At 47.8% G+C, this 18,374-nt stretch overlaps 1 protein-coding gene across 2 annotated transcripts in view; it reads right to left on the reverse strand.

The window, feature by feature from the left end:
- DOCK11 (dedicator of cytokinesis 11) overlaps window positions 1-18,374 on the reverse strand; it is a 981,167-nt gene that overhangs the window by 779,017 nt on the left and 183,776 nt on the right. For both annotated transcript variants that reach the window (XM_063937505.1, XM_063937504.1), the window contains exons 7-8: window positions 16,265-16,399; window positions 8,075-8,252 (exon numbers count right to left, since the gene is read on the reverse strand). In XM_063937505.1, coding sequence (XP_063793575.1) covers window positions 8,075-8,252; window positions 16,265-16,399 — 313 coding nt within the window. The remainder of the gene's footprint in view (window positions 1-8,074; window positions 8,253-16,264; window positions 16,400-18,374) is intronic.

The raw sequence follows: 18,374 nt of genomic DNA on the forward strand, positions 1-18,374 counted from the left end.
AGCACTGCAGCTGTGCGCCATTGCTCCTCATGTACACCTCACACTCCGGTCACTGATGGGTGCAGGGCGCTGGGGGGGGGGGGGGGGGGGGGGGGCGCCCTGAGGGCAATATATGACACCTTGGCTGGCAAATCTACATCATATATAGTCCTAGAGGCTATATAGATGTAAAATTACCCCTGCCAGTATTCCAGAAAAAGCGGGAGAAAGTCAGTTGAAAAAGGGGCGGGGCTTCTCCCTCAGCACACTGGCGCCATTTTCTCTTCACAGTGCAGCTGGAAGACAGCTCCCCAGGCTCTCCCCTGTAGTTTTCAGGCTCAAAGGGTTAAAAAGAGAGGGGGGGCACTAAATTTAGGCGCAATATATGTATACAAGCAGCTATTTGGGGAAAAATCACTCAGTTATAGTGTTAATCCCTGCATTATATAGCGCTCTGGTGTGTGCTGGCATACTCTCTCTCTGTCTCCCCAAAGGACTTTGTGGGGTCCTGTCCTCAGTCAGAGCATTCCGTGTGTGTGTGCGGTGTGCCGGCACGGCTGTGTCGACATGTTGGATGAGGAAGGTTACGTGGAGGCGGAGCAGAGGCCGATAAATGGGATGTCGCCCCCTGTGGGGCCGACACCAGAGTGGATGGATAGGTGGAAGGTATTAACCGACAGTGTCAACTCCTTACATAAAAGGCTGGATGACGTAACAGCTGTGGGACAGCCGGCTTCTCAGCCCGCGCCTGCCCAGGCGTCTCAAAGGCCATCAGGGGCTCAAAAAACGCCCGTTACCTCAGATGGCAGACACAGATGTCGACACGGAGTCTGACTCCAGTGGCGACGAGGTTGAGACATATACACAATCAACTAGGAACATCCGTTACATGATCTCGGCAATGAAAAATGTGTTACGCATTTTCTGACATGAACCCAAGTACCACATAAAAGGGGTTTTATTTTTGGGGAGAAAAAGCAGCCAGTGTTTTGTTCCCCCATCAGATGAATGAATGAAGTGTGTAAAGAAGCGTGGTTTCCCCCGATAAGAAACTGGTAATTTCTAAAAAGTTACTGATGGCGTACCCTTTCCCGCCAGAGGACAGGTCACGTTGGGAGATATCCCTTAGGGTGGATAAGGCGCTCACACGTTTGTCAAAAGGTGGCACTGCCGTCTTAGGGTACGGCCACCTTGAAGGAACCTGCTGATAAAAAGCAGGAGGCGATCCTGAAGTCTGTATTTACACACTCAGGTTATATACTGAGACCTGCAATTGCCTCAGCATAAATAGGGCTGCTGCAGCGTGGTCTGATAACCTGTCAGATAATATTAATACGCTAAGACAGGGATAATATTTTGCTAACATTGAGCATATTTAAGACGTTGTCTTATATATAAAGGATGCACAGAGGGATATTTGCCGGCTGGCATCCAGAATTAATGCAATGTCCATTCTGCCAGGAGGGTATTAGAAACCCGGCAGTGGACAGGTGATGCTGCCTGTAAAAGGCACATGGAGATTCTGCCTTATAAGGGTGAGGAATTGTTTGGGGATGGTCTCTGGGACCTCGTATCCACAGCAACAGCTGGGAAGAAAATTTTTTACCTCAGGTTTCCTCACAGCCTAAGAAAGCACCGTATTTTCAGGTACAGTCCTTTCGGCTTCAGAAATGCAAACGGGTCAAAGGCGCTTCCTTTCTGCACAGAGACAAGGGAAGAAGGAAAAAAGCTGCACCAGCAGCCAGTTCCCAGGATCAAAAATCTTCCCCCGCTTCCTCTGAGTCCACCGCATGACGCTGGGGCTCCACAAGTGGAGACAGGTGCGGTAGGGGCGCGTCTCGGGAACTTCAGGGACCAGTGGGCTTGCCCACAGGTGGATCTCTAGGTTCTGCAAATAGTATCACAGGGATACAGGCTGGAGTTCGAGGCGACTCCCCCTCGCCGTTACCTCACATCAGCCTTGCCGGCTGCCCTCGGAGAAAGGTAGTACTTGCGGCAATTCACAAGCTGTACTTCCAGCAGGTGAAAGCAAGGTACCCCTCCTTCAACAAGGCCGGGGTTACTATTCCAAAATGTTGTGGTACCGAAACCAGACGGTTCGGTGAGGCCCATTCTAAAATTGAAAGCCTTGAACACTTATATACGAAGGTTCAAGTTCAAAATGGAATCGCTCAGGGCGATTATTGCAAGCCTGGAGAATTTCATGGTATCACTGGACATCAAGGATGATTACCTGCATGTCCCTATTTACCCTCTTCACCAGGAGTACCTCAATATTGTGGTACAGGATTGTCATTACCAATTCCAGACGTTGCCGTTGGTCTGTCCCCGGCACCGAGGTATTTACCAAGGTAATGGCCGAAATAATTATCCCGTACTTGGACGATCTCCTTATAAAGGCGAGGTCCAGGGAGCAGTTGTTCGTCGGAGTAGCACTATCTCGGGAAGTGCTACAACAGCACGGCTGGATTCTAAATATTCCAAAGTCGCAGCTGGTTCCTACGACGCCTCTACTGTTCCTGGGTATGGTTCTGGACACAGAACAGGATAAAAAAGGGTTTCTCCCGGAGGAGAAGTCCAAGGAGTTGTTGTCTCTAGACAGAGACCTCCTAATACGTATATAGGTGTCGGTGCATCAATGCACGTGAGCCCTGGGAAAGATGGTAGCTTCTTACGAAGAAATACCATTCGCCAGGTCCCATGCAAGGATTTTCCAGTGGGATCTGTTGGACAAGTGGTCCGGGTCGCATCTTCAGATGCATCGGCGGATAACCCTGTCTCCAAGGGCCAGGGTGTCGCTGTTGTGGTGGCTGCAGAGTGCTCATCTTCTAGGGGGCCGCAGATTCGGCATACAGGACTGGGTCCTGGTGGCCACGGATGCCAGCCTTCGAGGCTGGGGGGCAGTCACACAGGGAAGGAACTTCCAAGGCTATGGAAAAGTCAGGAGACTTCCCTACACATAAATATTCTGGAACTGAGGGCCATTTACAATGCCCTAAGTCAGGCTAGACCCCTGCTTCAACACCGGCCGGTGCTGATCCAGTCAGACAACATCACGGCGGTCGCTCATGTAAACCGACAGGGCGGCACAAGAAGCAGGATGGCGATGGCAGACGCCACAAGGATTCTCCGATGGGCGGAAAACCATGTGTTAGCACTGTCAGCAGTGTTCATTCCCGGAGTGGACAACTAAGAAACCTCCACCCGGGAGAGTGGGGACTTCATCCAGAAGTCTTCCAAATGATTGTACACCGTTGGGAAAGGCCACAGGTGGACATGATGGCGTCCCGCCTCAACTAAAAGTTACAAAGATATTGCGCCAGGTCAAGGACCCTCAGGCGATAGCTGTGGACGCTCTGGTAACACCGTGGGTGTACCAGTCGGTGTATGTGTTCCCTTCTCTGCCTCTCTTACCCAGGGTAATGAGAATAATAAGAAGGAGAGGAGTAAGAACTATACTCATTGTTTCGGGTTGGCCAAGAAGAGCTTGGTAACCAGAACTCCAAGAAATGAACTCAGAGGACCCATGGCCTCTGCCGCTCAGACAGGACCTGCTGCAGCAGGGGGCCTGTCTGCTCCAAGACGTTGACGGCATGGCGGTTGAACGCCGGATCCTGAAGGAAAAGGAAGGATTTTGAATCCCGGGTAAGACTCATACCAGCCACACCAATCACACCATATAACTCGTGATACTATACACAGTTAACAGTATGAAATATAACTGAGCCTCTCAACAGATGGCTCAACAATAACCCTTTAGTTAGGCAATAACTATAAACAAGTATTGCAGACAATCCGCACTTGGGATGGGCGCCCAGCATCCACTACGGACTACGAGAAATAGATTTACCGGTGAGTAAAATCTTATTTTCTCTGACGTCCTAAGTGGATGCTGGGACTCCGTAAGGACCATGGGGATTATACCAAAGCTCCCAAACGGGCGGGAGAGTGCGGATGACTCTGCAGCACCAAATGAGCAAACTCTAGGTCCTCCTCAGCCAGGGTATCAAACTTGTAGACTCTTACAAAAATGTTTTAACCCGACCAAGTATCAGCTTGGCAAAGTTGTAAAGCCGAGACCCCTCGGGCAGCCGCCCAAGAAGAGCCCACTTTTCTCGTGGAATGGGCTTTTACAGAATTAGGGTGCGGCAGTCCAGCCGCAGAATGTGCAAGTTGAATCGTGCTACAAATCCAGCGAGCAATCGTCTGCTTAGAAGCAGGAGCACCCAGCTTGTTGGGTGCATACAGGAGAAATAGCGAGTCGGTTTTCCTGACTCCAGCTGTCCTGGAAACATATACTTTTCAGGGCCCTGACTACATCCAGTAACTTGGAATCCTCCAAGTCCCAAGTAGCCGCAGGCACCACAATAGGTTGGTTCACATTAAAAAATTATACCACCTTAGGAAGGAATTGGGAACGAGTCCTCAATTCCGCCTTATCCATATAAAATACAAATAAGGGCTTTTGTATGACAAAGCCGCCATTTCTGATACACGCCTGGCCAACGCCAAGGCCCACAGAATGACCACTTTCCACGTGAGGTATTATAGCTCCACGTATTTAAGTGGCTCAACCCAATGCGACTTCAAGAAATCCAACACCACGTTGAGATCCCACGGTGCCACTGGAGGCACAAACGGGGGCTGACTATGCAGCACTCCCTTAACAAAAGTCTGAACTTCAGGCAGTGAATCCAGTTCAATTTTGGAAGAAAATCGATAGAGCCGAAATCTGGACCTTAATGGAACCCAATTTTAGGCCCATAGTCACCTCTGACTGTAGGAAGTGCAGAAATCGACCTAGCTAAAATTTCTCCTTTGGGGCCTTCCTGGCCTCACAGTACGCAACATATTTCCGCCATATGCGGTGATAATGGTTTGCGTTCACTTCTTTCCTAGCTTCAAATAGCGTAGGGATAACTTCCTCCGGAATTCCCTTATTGTGTCAGCTCTTCCGGGCACAGTATCCTAACTGAGGTCTGGAGGAGGGTCTTAGTGGGAGGAGCCAGTGCACACCAGGTAGTCCTAAAGCTTTCTTTAGTTGTGCCCAGTCTCCTGCGGAGCCGCTAATCCCCATGGTCCTTACGGAGTCCCAGCATCCACTACGGACTACGAGAAATAGATTTACCGGTGAGTAAAATCTTATTTTTTATTGCCCCGGGAACCACCTGTGAGTGAACTCAGATGTGGCTGAAGAGTCGAAGATGTGCTCCCACTGGGGCGGACTCCCTTAGCGGAGCTCCAGCGTCATGCGTTGGATGTAGTAGAGGCCGGGGAGGACTTCTGTTCCTTGGAACTAGCTGTGCCCTGTACCCTTACCTCTGGTAAGAAAGGAAGCTCCTCGTACTTTCTTGTTATTCTGCGACCGAAAGGACTGCATTTGATAATGTTGTGCTTTCTTAGGCTGTGAGGGAATGTAAGGCAAAAGATCAGAATTACCAGCTATAGCTGTGGAGACCAGGTCCGAGAGCCCTTCTCCACACAATTCCTCAGCCTTGTAAGGTAAACCTTCCATATGCCTTTTTTAGCCGGCATCACCTGTCCATTGCATGTTCCACAGGACACTTCTAGCAGAAATCGACATAGCGTTGACTCTAGAACCCAGTAGACTAATGTCTCTTTGGGCATATTTTATATATATATATATATATATATATATAAGACAGCATCTTATATATATATATATATATATACATATACATATACTAGGGTCAATACCATGGTATCCTTATCTAGGGTTTCAATCTCCGCTGATAAGGTATCTGTCCACGCTGCTACAGCGCTATAAACCCATGCCGACACAATCGCCGGTCTGAGTAGTGTACCAGAATGTGTGTAAATGGACTTCAAAGTACTTTTACTGCAAGCTATCTGCAGGATCCCTGAGGATAGCTGTTTAGTCAGCGCTACCTTTTGGGTAAACGTGACAAGCTTTGTCCACCCTAGGGGAAGATTCCCCACGTATCCTGGCCCTAGTAGGGAAAGGATACTCCCTGAGAATTATTTTTGGGAAGCTGCAGCTTCTTGTCTGGAGATTCCCGCTCTTTTTCTTCATGAGAGGAGGGAAATTTACCTCAGCTTTCTTCCCCTTAAACATGTGTACCCTCGTGTCAGGGACAGATGAGTCATCAGTGATATGCAAAACATCTTTTATTACAATAATCATATATTGAATACTTTTCTGCCAGTTTTGGCTGTAACTTTGCATTATCGTAGTCGACACTGGAGTCAGACTCCGTGTCGATATCAGTGTCTATTATTTTGGATAGTGAGCATTGTGAGACTCTGAAGGTCTCTGCGACATAGGGACAGACCTGTGTAGATTAACTGTCTGTTCTCTAATCTTTTGTGCAATAAATTTACCTCAGCACTTTATTTCACATATCCAATCAGGTGTTGGCGTTGTCGACGGAGACACCACTCACACACACATTTGCTCCATCTCCTCCTTAGGAGAGCCTTTTACCTCAGACACGTCGACACACACGTACCGACACACCACACACTCAGGGAATGCTCATCTGAAGATAATTCCCCCACAAGGCCCTTTGGAGAGACAGAGAGAGAGTTTGCCAGCACACACCCCAGCGCTATATGATCCAGGAAAAAACACAGCAATTTAATGTTTACCCAGTAGCGCCGTTATAATCTGCGCCTAATTATGTGCCCCCCCCTCTTCTTTAAAACCCTCTCTTCTACCGTGGTATAAGCAGGGGAGAGTCCGGGGAGCTTCCTCTCAGCGGTGCTGTGGAGAAAAACATGGCGCTGGTGAGTGCTGAGGGAGAAGCCCCGCCCCCTCGACGGCGGGCTTCTGTCCCACTAAAAGTGTAAAATTGGCGGGGGCTCATGCATATATACAGTGTCCAGCTGTATATATGCTCCTTTTGCCAAATAAGAGGTTTATATTGCTGCCCAGGGCGCCCCCCCCCCCCCCCCCCTGCACCCTTACAGTGACCGGAGTATGTGAGGTGTGTGGGAGCAATGGCGCACAGCTGCAGTGCTGTGCGTTACCTCAGTGAAGATCATGAAGTCTTCTGCCGCCTCAGAAGTCTTCTTTTCTTCTCATACTCACCCGGCTTCTATCTTCCGGCTCTGCGAGGGGGACGGCGGTGCGGCTCCGGGACGGACGGCGAGGGTGAGATCCTGCGTACCAATCCCTCTGGAGCTAATGGTGTCCAGTAGCCTAAGAAGCAGGACCTAGCTTCAGAGAGTAGGGCTGCTTCTCTCCCCTCAGTCCCACGATGCAAGGAGTCTGTTGCCAGCAGAGCTCCCTGAAAATAAAAAACCTAACAAAATACTTTCTCTCAGGAGAGCTCACTGAAAAGCACCCAGCTCGTCTGGGCACAGTATCAAACTGAGGTCTGGAGAAGGGGCATAGAGGGAGGAGCCAGTGCACACCAGGAACTAAATTCTTTCTTAAAGTGCCCATGTCTCCTGCGGAGCCCGTCTATCCCCATGGTCCTTACGGAGTCCCCAGCATCCTCTAGGACGTTAGAGAAATATGTATTTAGGAGCTTTAGATTCCTTCTTATACCTATGTATGTAGAAATAAGGACGTCTGTTTGTTAGTGGACACGTTGTTTGCTGAGCCAGTAATAAGTGAACATTGGGCCTGAGTCAGGTTGGTTTGCAAATTCTTTCAGATCGCGGCGGCTGCGTGTGACATCACGCAGCCGCCGCGATCACACACACGCCACTGTTCACGCCACCCCCCCCCCTGGTTTTAGACATGCCCCTGCAACACTACATCTCCGCCTAGGAAACGGAGTGTTGCCATCCACACCCCACGAACGCCTCTGCCTGATTGACAGTCAGAGGCATTTCATTTACTGCAGCTCCCCCACCCCCCATCCCGCAGAAAATGAGGGCGCATGCGCAGGACAGGCGCTACACATACGTCCGCATCCTTTTATAATATTTGCGGTTGGATGGCGTTTTGGTGAATCAGCCCCGTAATAAACAAACTTACAAATACAGCAATAATGGTCAGTTATTTGTTCAGTCAGTACCAAAAAACGTTTGCTGTCCCTATTAACCTTTAATGCACATTAATATTACACATAAATCTTTAACCAGCATATGGTCATTCTTTAACCTTGAGCAGCATCCGCTGTGTATTTCTTCTCTTGCACCAGGCTGTCTGTGTTGAACTGAATGATTTTCTTCAATGTCAGCAACCACTCCTCCATTTCCTGTTCCGTCTCAGCTGCCAGATGATGGAACGACTTATCTAGCATCCTCAGCTCGAAAGCATTACGGCGCAGCTTTGGGCACTGGGGAAAGAAGAGGGTCTGTACATTCAATGCTCTACAGATGTTATACCGTTGCTACTCAAGCCAACCCACATATACATGATGCCATTGAGCTTACAGTCACTGTAAGGTGCACTATATCTTTGCTTTTTATAACATTACTATACTAATCAGAACTTTGGGGGTAATTCAAACCTGATCGTAGCAGCAAATTTTTTTGCAGTTGGGCAAAACCCTGTGTACTGCAGGTGGGGCAGATATAACGTGCAGAAAGAGTTAGATTTGGGTGGGCTATTTTGTTTCTGTGCAGGGTAAATACTGGCTTCTAATTTTACACTGCAATTTAAATTTCAGTTTGAACACACCCCACCCAAATCTAACTCTCTCTGCACGTTATATCTGCCCCACCTGCAGTGCACATGGTTTTGATCAACTGCTAACAAATTTGCTGCTGCGATCAACTCTGAATTAGGCCAATTGTTTTGATAGAAATGGGGCACAGTATTTAAGTAGCAGGTGGCCAAACGTACACTATGATAAATAGGGTGGACTTCCATCACCTGAGGAAGCCGATCTTGTAACCAGCCAGGGAACACTGTAAATCATGAACCAGTTGGACCTCTCTTAAGCTGCATACACATTGAGCAATGTATCAGGCGTTCAATCGGGTGGTCTTCAGTATGCCGAATGTCGGGATCCCGGCGCACAGTATACCGGCGCCGGGATCCCGACACCCGGCATACCGACAGCTATTCTCCCTCGTGGGGGTCCACGCCCGCAAGGGGCTCATTTGCGCTCGCCACACTGTCGGTATGCCGGCGGTCGGGCTCCCGGCGCCGGTATGCTGGTCGCCGGGAGCCCGGCCGCCGGCATCCCATACTACACCCGTTCAATCAAATGTCTGATACATCGTTAGCTAGTCGGTGGATGTGTACCCCTGATACGTCTGTGAACGCTGTTCAGCACTGCAGCACAGCCAATATATATACAGATATATCGGTGCATCTGGCTGTTTGTAGACGCGGTCGGCACATTTGCTGCAGGGACCGGCAGTGACTGGCGTCTCAATTGGGTGGGCACATTTAAATGCCCGTCCAGTTGTGACGTCAGGAACGACACATCGGGCAGGCGATTGGTAAGTGTGTATGTTAACAATCACCAGATAGGTCAGCAGATTGGCCATTGGCCAGCTGTGTACACATCTTTAGACAGTGTGGAAAATGATTTGATGCGTCATTTGATTGTCTGCCATTCAATCACCTGACACCCGGCTCTACCAACATATTCACTATTTTAACTGATCAATGAGAAATTCTTAAAAAATAAGATCAAAGTTTTGGGGAGGGTTTGTTCAACCAATTTTAAAGTGCGCCTTCTGCTTACACACAGGTGAGGCAGCCAAAAGAATCACTAGGAAACACTGACATCACCAGAGAAGTTTGCAGCACATTTTACCACAGGTAGAGGGAGGGGGGGTAAGACGGAGGGGAGGTCTCTCTCTTTTTGTCCCTAGTAGTGCTGAAGGGCCTTCCCCCTGCTCCACAGTCAAAAGGTCAACGTGTTAAATGGTCGACACAGCATATGGTCGACATGAGGTGTTTTTTTGTTTGTTTGTTTAAATCAACTTTACCATCCACGTGGACTACAATTGGTAACTGTACCCTGGAGAGCAGAGCGAGCCATGAGAGGGGACACAGTACACTAACTGAAGTTCCATGTGCTCTAAAGTAAAAGTTGACACAGAAAAAAACCCATGAAAAACTCATGTCGACCATTTGATGTGTGGACCATTTCTGTGTCGACATTTTGAACCTGCTGACCTTTTCACAATGTTGACTTTGTGCATCCATAACCGAATGTATCTTCGACACCTGCTGTGATCCTTCCATTACCACCGGCAGCTGCATCCCCTATCGATGGATCTATGGGGGATGCGATGCTGACAGATTTATCAATTTCCTGAGTGCAAAGCCGAAGACTGACCTCCACAGCTACCGCCATCTGAAGATGGAGGTAGCCTGTTGTAGCCTATGGGCTACTCACCGCATATGTAGTTCTGGAGGGCTTCCCCAGAACCATTTACGGAAATGGCCGCCGTGAATGTGCAGTCCGCAGGACCGCACATGTGCAGCACCTATGGCAGCTCACTGAGCATATCGCAGTGACAGGCTTGGTGGTTCTTAATACATCCCGTCGCTGTAATCGCATATTGTAATGCGACCCCGGGCACTAATATCGCACCCAGATCACATTAAATATGTAATTAATAGGTCCCCTCAGATTTTTAGACTATTTATTGACACTGACAAACAGCTATTCCAGGGTCAAATCTTTAAATCTTGGGAACATCTCTGGTATCTAAAACAATTTGGCAAGTCTGCAAATTGCTTATCAGGACGCTGCCTTGTATTCCGCTGGTCTATTTATATACAAAACCTCCTTTTAAAGATAGGAACTGTCCAGGAAAGCAAATTTTAAACAAACATAAATAGACTATGGGCTCCAAAAAACATCCCAAATTATGACTTGCTGACTTATTTCATTTCATGCAAACAAATGGCCCTCTGGTACTGATAAAGATACTATATTTAATAGGAACACTTGGAATTAGGGTTAAAATACATAATTGAGTGATGAAGCAATTCCTTGCTCACTAAGGGGGGAATCCAATTAGCCGAGGGTTTTGTCAGCGGGAACAGCTCCAGGTTTCACACCCAGAATTCAATAAAAAAACAGCCTTCTCCACACACAGGGATATCGCTCTCTGGGTCTAAATCAGGGTTGACCGCAAAAGCAAAATCTTTTTCTAATGGGCAAAACCATGGCCCTCATTCCGAGTTGTTCGCTCGCAAGGCGATTTTAGCAGAGTTACACACGCTAAGCCGCCGCCTACTGGGAGTGTATCTTAGCTTCTTAAAATTGCGAACGATGTATTCGCAATATTGCGATTACAAACTACTTAGTAGCTTCAGACTTACTCGGCATCTGCGATCAGTTCAGTGCTTGTCGTTCCTGGTTTGACGTCATAAACACACCCAGCGTTCGCCCAGACACTCCCCCGTTTCTCCAGCCACTCCCGCGTTGTTTCCGGAAACGGTAGCGTTTTTATCCACACGCCCATAAAACGCAGTGTTTCCGCCCAGTAACACCCATTTCCTGTCAATCACATTACGATCGCCGGAGCGAACAAAAAGCCGTGAGTAAAAAAACTATCTTCATAGCAAAATTACTTGGCGCAGTCGCAGTGCGAACATTGCGCATGCGTACTAAGCAGAAAAACGCTGCGATGCGAAGAAAATTACCGAGCGAACGACTCGGAATGAGGGCCCATGTGCACTGCAGGGGAGGCAGATATAACATGTGCAGAGAGAGTTAGATTTGGGAGGGGTGTGCTCAATCTGCATTCTACATTGCAGTGTAAAAATAAAGCAGTCAGTTTTTACCCTGCATAGAAACAATATAACCCACCCAAATCTAACTCTCTCTGCACCTGTTATATTTGGCCCATGCAGTGCTACATGGTTTTGCCCATTAGAGAAAGATTTCGCTTTTGCGATCAACCCTGAATTAGGCCATCTAACCAATATATTCCACGTAAAATGCGGAATGCATGGGTTTCCTTGAGCATTAAACCACAGAAGGTGCCTTTTCTCGCTGATTTTACAGCACATAGACTGTTTGGTAACCGCTTAACTCACACTTTCCACTTAACCTAACATACAGAGGCGCAGATGTCGGGTGAGAGGAAATCTCAATATAGACTTTTCTCTTAGACTTGCATATTGGGGGTCATTCTGAGTTGATCTCTCGCTAGCAGTTTTTAGCAGCCATGCAAACGCATTGTCGCCACCCACTGGGGAGTGTATTTTTTCTCTGCAGAAGTGCGAACGCTTGTGCAGCAGAGCGCCTGCAAAATCTTTTTGTGCAAAACAAGACCAGCCCTGTAGTTACTCTTCGTGTGTGTTGATTCTAACAATGGAGGGACGGCTTTTGACGTCACATACCCGGCCAGCGAACGCCCAGCCACGCCTTCGTTTGTTCTGCCAAGCCTGCATTTTTCTAAGCTCTCCCTGAAAACGGTCAGTTCACACCCAGAAACGCCCACTTCATGTCAATCTTCCTGTGTTCGGCCGTGCGACAGGAATGTTCGCTAGACCCTGTGCAAACCCACGATGCTCATTGTACCTGTACGACACGCCTGCGCATTGCGGTGCATACGCATGCGCAGAAATGCATTTTTTTAGCCTGATCGCTGCGCTGCGAACAATGGCAGCTAGCGATCAACTCGGAATGACCCCCATTGTTAGCATGTACACATTGGGGGTCATTCCGAGTTGATCGCTCGCTACTGATTTTCGCAGCGCAGTGATCTGGTAAAAAAACTGCATTTCTGCGCATACGTATGCCCCGCAATGCGCATGCGCGACGTACGGGTACAAAGCTCTTTGTGGTTGTGATCAGGTTCTAGCAAAGTTGTCCTTCGCAAAGCTGCTGGCCTCAAGAAGATGGACATGAAGGGGTCGTTTCTGGGTGTCAACTGACCATTTTCAGGGAGTGTTTGCAAAAACGCAGGCGTGTCTGAAAAAACGCAGGTGTGGCTGGGCGTTCGCTGGGCGGGTGTATGATGTCAAATTCGGACACGAATAGGCTGAAGTGATCGCAAGCGCGGAGTAGGTTCAGAGTTACTCTGAAACTGCACAAACTGTTTTTGCAGAGCTCGTCTGCACATGCGTTCGTACTTTTGCTAAGCTAAAATACACTCCCCAGTGGGTGGCAGCATAGCGTTTGCACGGCTGCTAAAACTAGCTAGCGAGTGATCAACTCGGAATGACCCCCATTGTTAGCATATATTGTTAGCACACATTTGCATCTTTTCTGCTACACAAATGGGCCTACTCCCAACTCACTAAACAACAAAGATAATACATTTGCCTCATAGTCCTTGCTAAAAATTGTTATTAAAAATCTAAAATCTTAAATTGGAAAATAAAAACAATGTTAGAAAGATTTTAATTTGATCCAAATCATTTGAAATACAAAGTCCTGATGATGCAAAAGCAGCATTGCAGCTATAACAATGAATCCTGATGTATTTCCCACTCACAAGACACAATAAAGTAGCATAGTATATGCAGCTTGTATCAGTCACATTCGGAGGCAGGCAGCTATTTAAATAGATAAAGCATTACAGTCAGAGGGGTATATGCAATTGCGGTCGAATTCCCGAAATTGTCGAATTTCGGGACATTTACGACAAAAAAAAAAATTTGTCAATGCAGTTCAGTACTTTCCGTCAAAAAAACGGACTTTCAAAATTCGACTTTTTGAAATTCGACTTTTTGCAAATTCGACTTTTCTGCAATGATACAAGTGCTGCAATTCGACCAAAGTGTATTCAATTCAAGTTTGGAAATTCGACAACAGTGCTTTTAGACAGCAAATTCGTCATTTTCAATCCGCCACACTTTGGAGGGTGAAACCAATAAAAAAAATTTAAAACATGTTTTTTTTGTGGTTTTTTTTCTTGGTAATATCAGATCTATTTATATTAGAAGGGATTAGGTACTTGGTTTGTCTTTTTTGGAGGCACAAGTATTATTTATATATTTTTAAAAATAATATTTATTTATTTATTTATTTTTTATAGATGGAATGGTAAAATCCCGGAAAAAAATGGCGTGGGGTCCCCCCCTCCAAAGCATAACCAGCCTCGGGCTCTTCGAGCTGGTCCTGGTTCTAAAAATGCGGGGAAAAATTTGACAGAGGATCCCCCGTATTTTTAAAACCAGCACCGGGCTCTGCGCCTGGTGCTGGTGCAAAAAATACGGTGGACAAAACAAGTAGGGGTCCCCAGTATTTTTCACACCAGCATCGGGCTCCACTAGCTGGACAGATAATGCCACAGCCGGGGGTCACTTTAATACAGTGCCCTGCGGCCGTGGCATTAAATATCCAACTAGTCACCCCTGGCCGGGGTACCCTGGGGGAGTGGGGACCCCTTCAATCAAGGGGTCCCCCCCCCCAGCCACAAAAGGGCCAGGGGTGAAGCCCGAGGCTGTCCCCCCCATCCAAGGGCTGCGGATGGGAGGCTGATAGCCTTGGTAAAATTAGAGAATATTGTTTTTCCCAGAAGAACTACAAGTCCCAGCAAGCCTCCCCCGCAAGCTGGTACTTGGAGAACCACAAGTACCAGCATGCGGGAGAAAAACGGGCCCGCTGGTACCTGTAGTACTACTGGAAAAAAAATACCCAAATAAAAACAGGAGACAGACACCTTGATAGTAAAACTTTATTTCATACGTCGACACACACATACTTACCTATGTTCACACGCCGACATCGGTCCTCTTCTCCAAGTAGAATCCACGGATACCTGAAAAGAAAAGATAAATATACTCACCTCAACCAGGGTCCAGAGATAAATCCACGGACTTGTAAAAAAAAAAAAAAAAAACGGACACCCGACCAAACGGACTGAAAGGGGTCCCATGCTTACACATGGGACCCCTATCCCCGAATGCTGAGACCGCTCCGTGACAGCTGTCACAGAAAGGTCCCTTCAGCCAATCAGGAAGCGCTACTTCGTGGCGCTCACCTGATTGGCTGTGCGCTGTCTGAACTCAGACAGCGCATCGCACAGCGCCCTCCATTATATTCAGTGGTGGGAACTTTGCGGCTAGCGGTGGGGTCACCCGCCGGTCAGCGGCTGACCGCGGGTAACCCCCGCAGACGGCTAAGTTCCCACCATTGAATATAATGGAGAGGCTTTGCGATGCGCTGTCTGACAGTTCAGACAGCGCACAGCCAATCAGGTGAGCGCCACGAAGTAGCGCTTCCTGATTGGCTGAAGGGACCTTTCTGTGACAGCTGTCACGGAGCGGTCTCAGCATTCGGGGATAGGGGTCCCATGTGTAAGCATGGGACCCCTTTCAGTCCGTTTGGTCGGGTGTCCGGTTTTGTTTTTTTTACAAGTTCGTGGATTTATCTCTGGACCCTGGTTGAGGTGAGTATATTTATCTTTTCTTTTCAGGTATCCGTGGATTCTACTTGGAGAAGAGGACCGATGTCGGCATGTGAACATAGGTAAGTATGTGTGTGTCGACGTATGAAATAAAGTTTTACTATCAAGGTGTCTGTCTCCTGTTTTTATTTGGGTATTTTTTTTCCAGTAGTACTACAGGTACCAGCGGGCCCGTTTTTCTCCCGCATGCTGGTACTTGTGGTTCTCCAAGTACCAGCTTGCGGGGTAGGCTTGCTGGGACTTGTAGTACTACTGGAAAAAAACAATATTCTTGTCATTTTTCTCAAGGCTATCAGCCTCCCATCCGCAGCCATTGGATGGGGGGGGACAGCCTCGGGCTTCACCCCTGGCCCTTGGGTGGCTGGGGGGGGGGGGGGGGGACCACTTGATTGAAGGGGTCCCCACTCCTCCAGGGTACCCCGGCCAGGGGTGACTAGTTGGATATTTAATGCCACGGCCGCAGGGCACTGTATAAAAGTGACCCCCGGCTGTGGCATTATCTGTCCAGCTAGTGGAGCCCGATGCTGGTGTGAAAAATACGGGGGACCCCTACTCTTTTTGTCCCCCGTATTTTTTGCACCAGCACCAGGCGCAGAGCCCGGTGCTGGTTTTAAAAATACGGGGGATCCTCTGTCAAATTTTTCCCCGCATTTTTAGAACCAGGACCAGCTCGAAGAGCCCGAGGCTGGTTATGCTTTGGAGGGGGGACCCCACGCCATTTTTTCCCGATTTTTAAAATCGCGGCAAAATCCGGCAAATCGGCCATTTTTCGCCCGCGGGAATGTCAAATCCGTTTTTCATTGAATATGGTGAATTCCGGCAGCCACCTGCCGGAATTCACCTGTCGAATTGTGTCGAATTAAAAAAACGGCGATAATTTGCCGCGATTCGCCGTGAATTGCATATACCCCAGAGTCTCCATAAAATGACACATTGGCTCATAAACTCCTTTTATCTCGTCAGTCTCAGACATGCAAGGAGAATTGATGACTCCACTCTGGATATACAGTACCTGGATGACATCAATGCAGGAATCCAGGAAGATACAGTTTTTCAAGTCCTTTGTAGTTTTTTCATCCTTGTATGAGTTTAGGATATAGGAGCCATCAGGCAGCTGAGTCAGATAGAAGTAGCGTCTTCTGAATACCTATTAACATAATGCAAAGAGTCACCTTTGGCTCCCTATAATGCCTCCTGCGTGTAAAGCCTCTTAGAAATAAATCTGCATTTTGTATCAGTTCTATAAGAATTTTGTATTACAGTAGAATGCAACATAGAATTGAGTCCAGGAGGGATTATAGATGTCTAGAATCCAATACACCCTCACCCCATGCACTGTGTGCACCAAACTAAATGCATATATTTGCCCATACAGTATGCAGAGATGTACGGATCTTTGCAGCCTGTATGGGGTATGTATCTGAAACGTTGAAGCATAGCCTGCAGCGACTAGCAGTGTTTCTCTGTGTGCCTATAAATCCTCTGAGGCCCGCCTGTCTCCTCCTGCATGTACACTCCCCCTGTGGATAGCACAGAGGCAAGCCGTCTTATTTACCTCTGCATGAGTGCCAGATCTTCTACACATACACTAGGTTGGAGACACCAAGGGTGCCATGAACCGAGATAGTTTGGGAACCACTGCTCTATGCAAAAACTCCATCACTCTTTGCTCATTATGGTGTTCTGCTGGCTGTCAACTAGTTGCCATAACTGACTGATGCTACGCTTCTTTACAAGTCCTGCTGCCGTCCCCGGCGCTCAGCACACAAGCGGAATCTGAAATGTCACACTGAAATCTTGCAGGTTTTCCTGATCTCAACAGGGCCACTCACAAACCATAATGTGTAAGAGCACTAAGCCTATATGACACAGCCAGACAGAGACCACAAGAGGGAGAAGATTCCGGGGGGAGTTTCCATTACATCTCTTCAAGGGATGTGTATCGTGTTACTGGCGGCCGGAATCCCAGCCACATGGGGAGCGTATATGTGGCGGGGGGGGGGGACTCTCTGCACTCGCCACGCTGTGGTCACCACAGGTTCTGTTCCCACTCTATGGGTGTTGTGGACACTCACGAGTGGAAATAGTCCCTGTTGGTCGCCATGCCGACCGCCTATATAGTGAGGGGACGGGATGTAGGTGGAGGTGTTGTGACCGCTGGTCACATAACTATAGCCCTCTCCAAAGACTCTCACTGCAATAATAAGTCCAGCATTGCCATGTTACGTGGCAATGCAGGATGTCTCAGCACTGAGATAAGCGACATGTTCATACGTCTCACTTTCTTCTGTAACATTTGAGTTTGTTGCAAAATACATTGCTAGAAAATACAAATAATTCCCTTTTTACTAAAACAAAACCAGTTGGAGCCTTCCCTGTATTGACCTCCATTAAGCCCTGATAGGTGACACTTTATCTTGTATTTGGCCATATTGCTTGTGTTGCTAACTGGCCACAATTTTAGTAGTTACACTTGTCTAAGATATTAGTTGCCAGCTCCATTATGCTGTATCTGGAGTTAAGGTGCACACAGCCACACAAATGGAGCCTCACAATTGCCCGTGTGATGTCACCGATAGCAGAAGACTTCGTTTGGCAATTATGCCACCTTTCTCCCACTAACAGATGGGCAAGGATACTTATTAACAAAAAATGTTTATGGAGTTGTCCTTAAATATGAAGTTAGCCATTAAATAAACAAGCTTAGAGCATGTCCTGTACATTTACAGCTAACAGTAATCTTCCTAATGCAGCCACATTTGTCACATGGTGTATCTGGATGGTTAATAGCGCTGATTTAAACTGAGTTCAGGAAGGGGGGGGTACACACGGAGAGAACCGTGTTTAAATTCTAACCAATGACTAGATCCCGCGCGACGCTATCGCCGGCTCTAGATTTGGCATGCATGCCAAATCTAGCCATTCCACGTTCCCACCCGTCGCTCAGCACACATCGCTCTGTGTGCTGAGCGGGGGTGAGATGTGTGCTAGATCACTCAGCACACATCTCCCCCGTGTGTACAGGAATTTACACAAAGTAACATTATTATGTCACTTAGATTGCTAAGCCTTTAATAAAACTGGTAAACTAATCATTCGGGTCATGTGCAAAACTATGTGCG

The sequence above is a fragment of the Pseudophryne corroboree genome, chromosome 8 (genome assembly GCF_028390025.1).
Source record: "Pseudophryne corroboree isolate aPseCor3 chromosome 8, aPseCor3.hap2, whole genome shotgun sequence".
Taxonomy (NCBI): Eukaryota; Metazoa; Chordata; class Amphibia; order Anura; family Myobatrachidae; genus Pseudophryne; species Pseudophryne corroboree.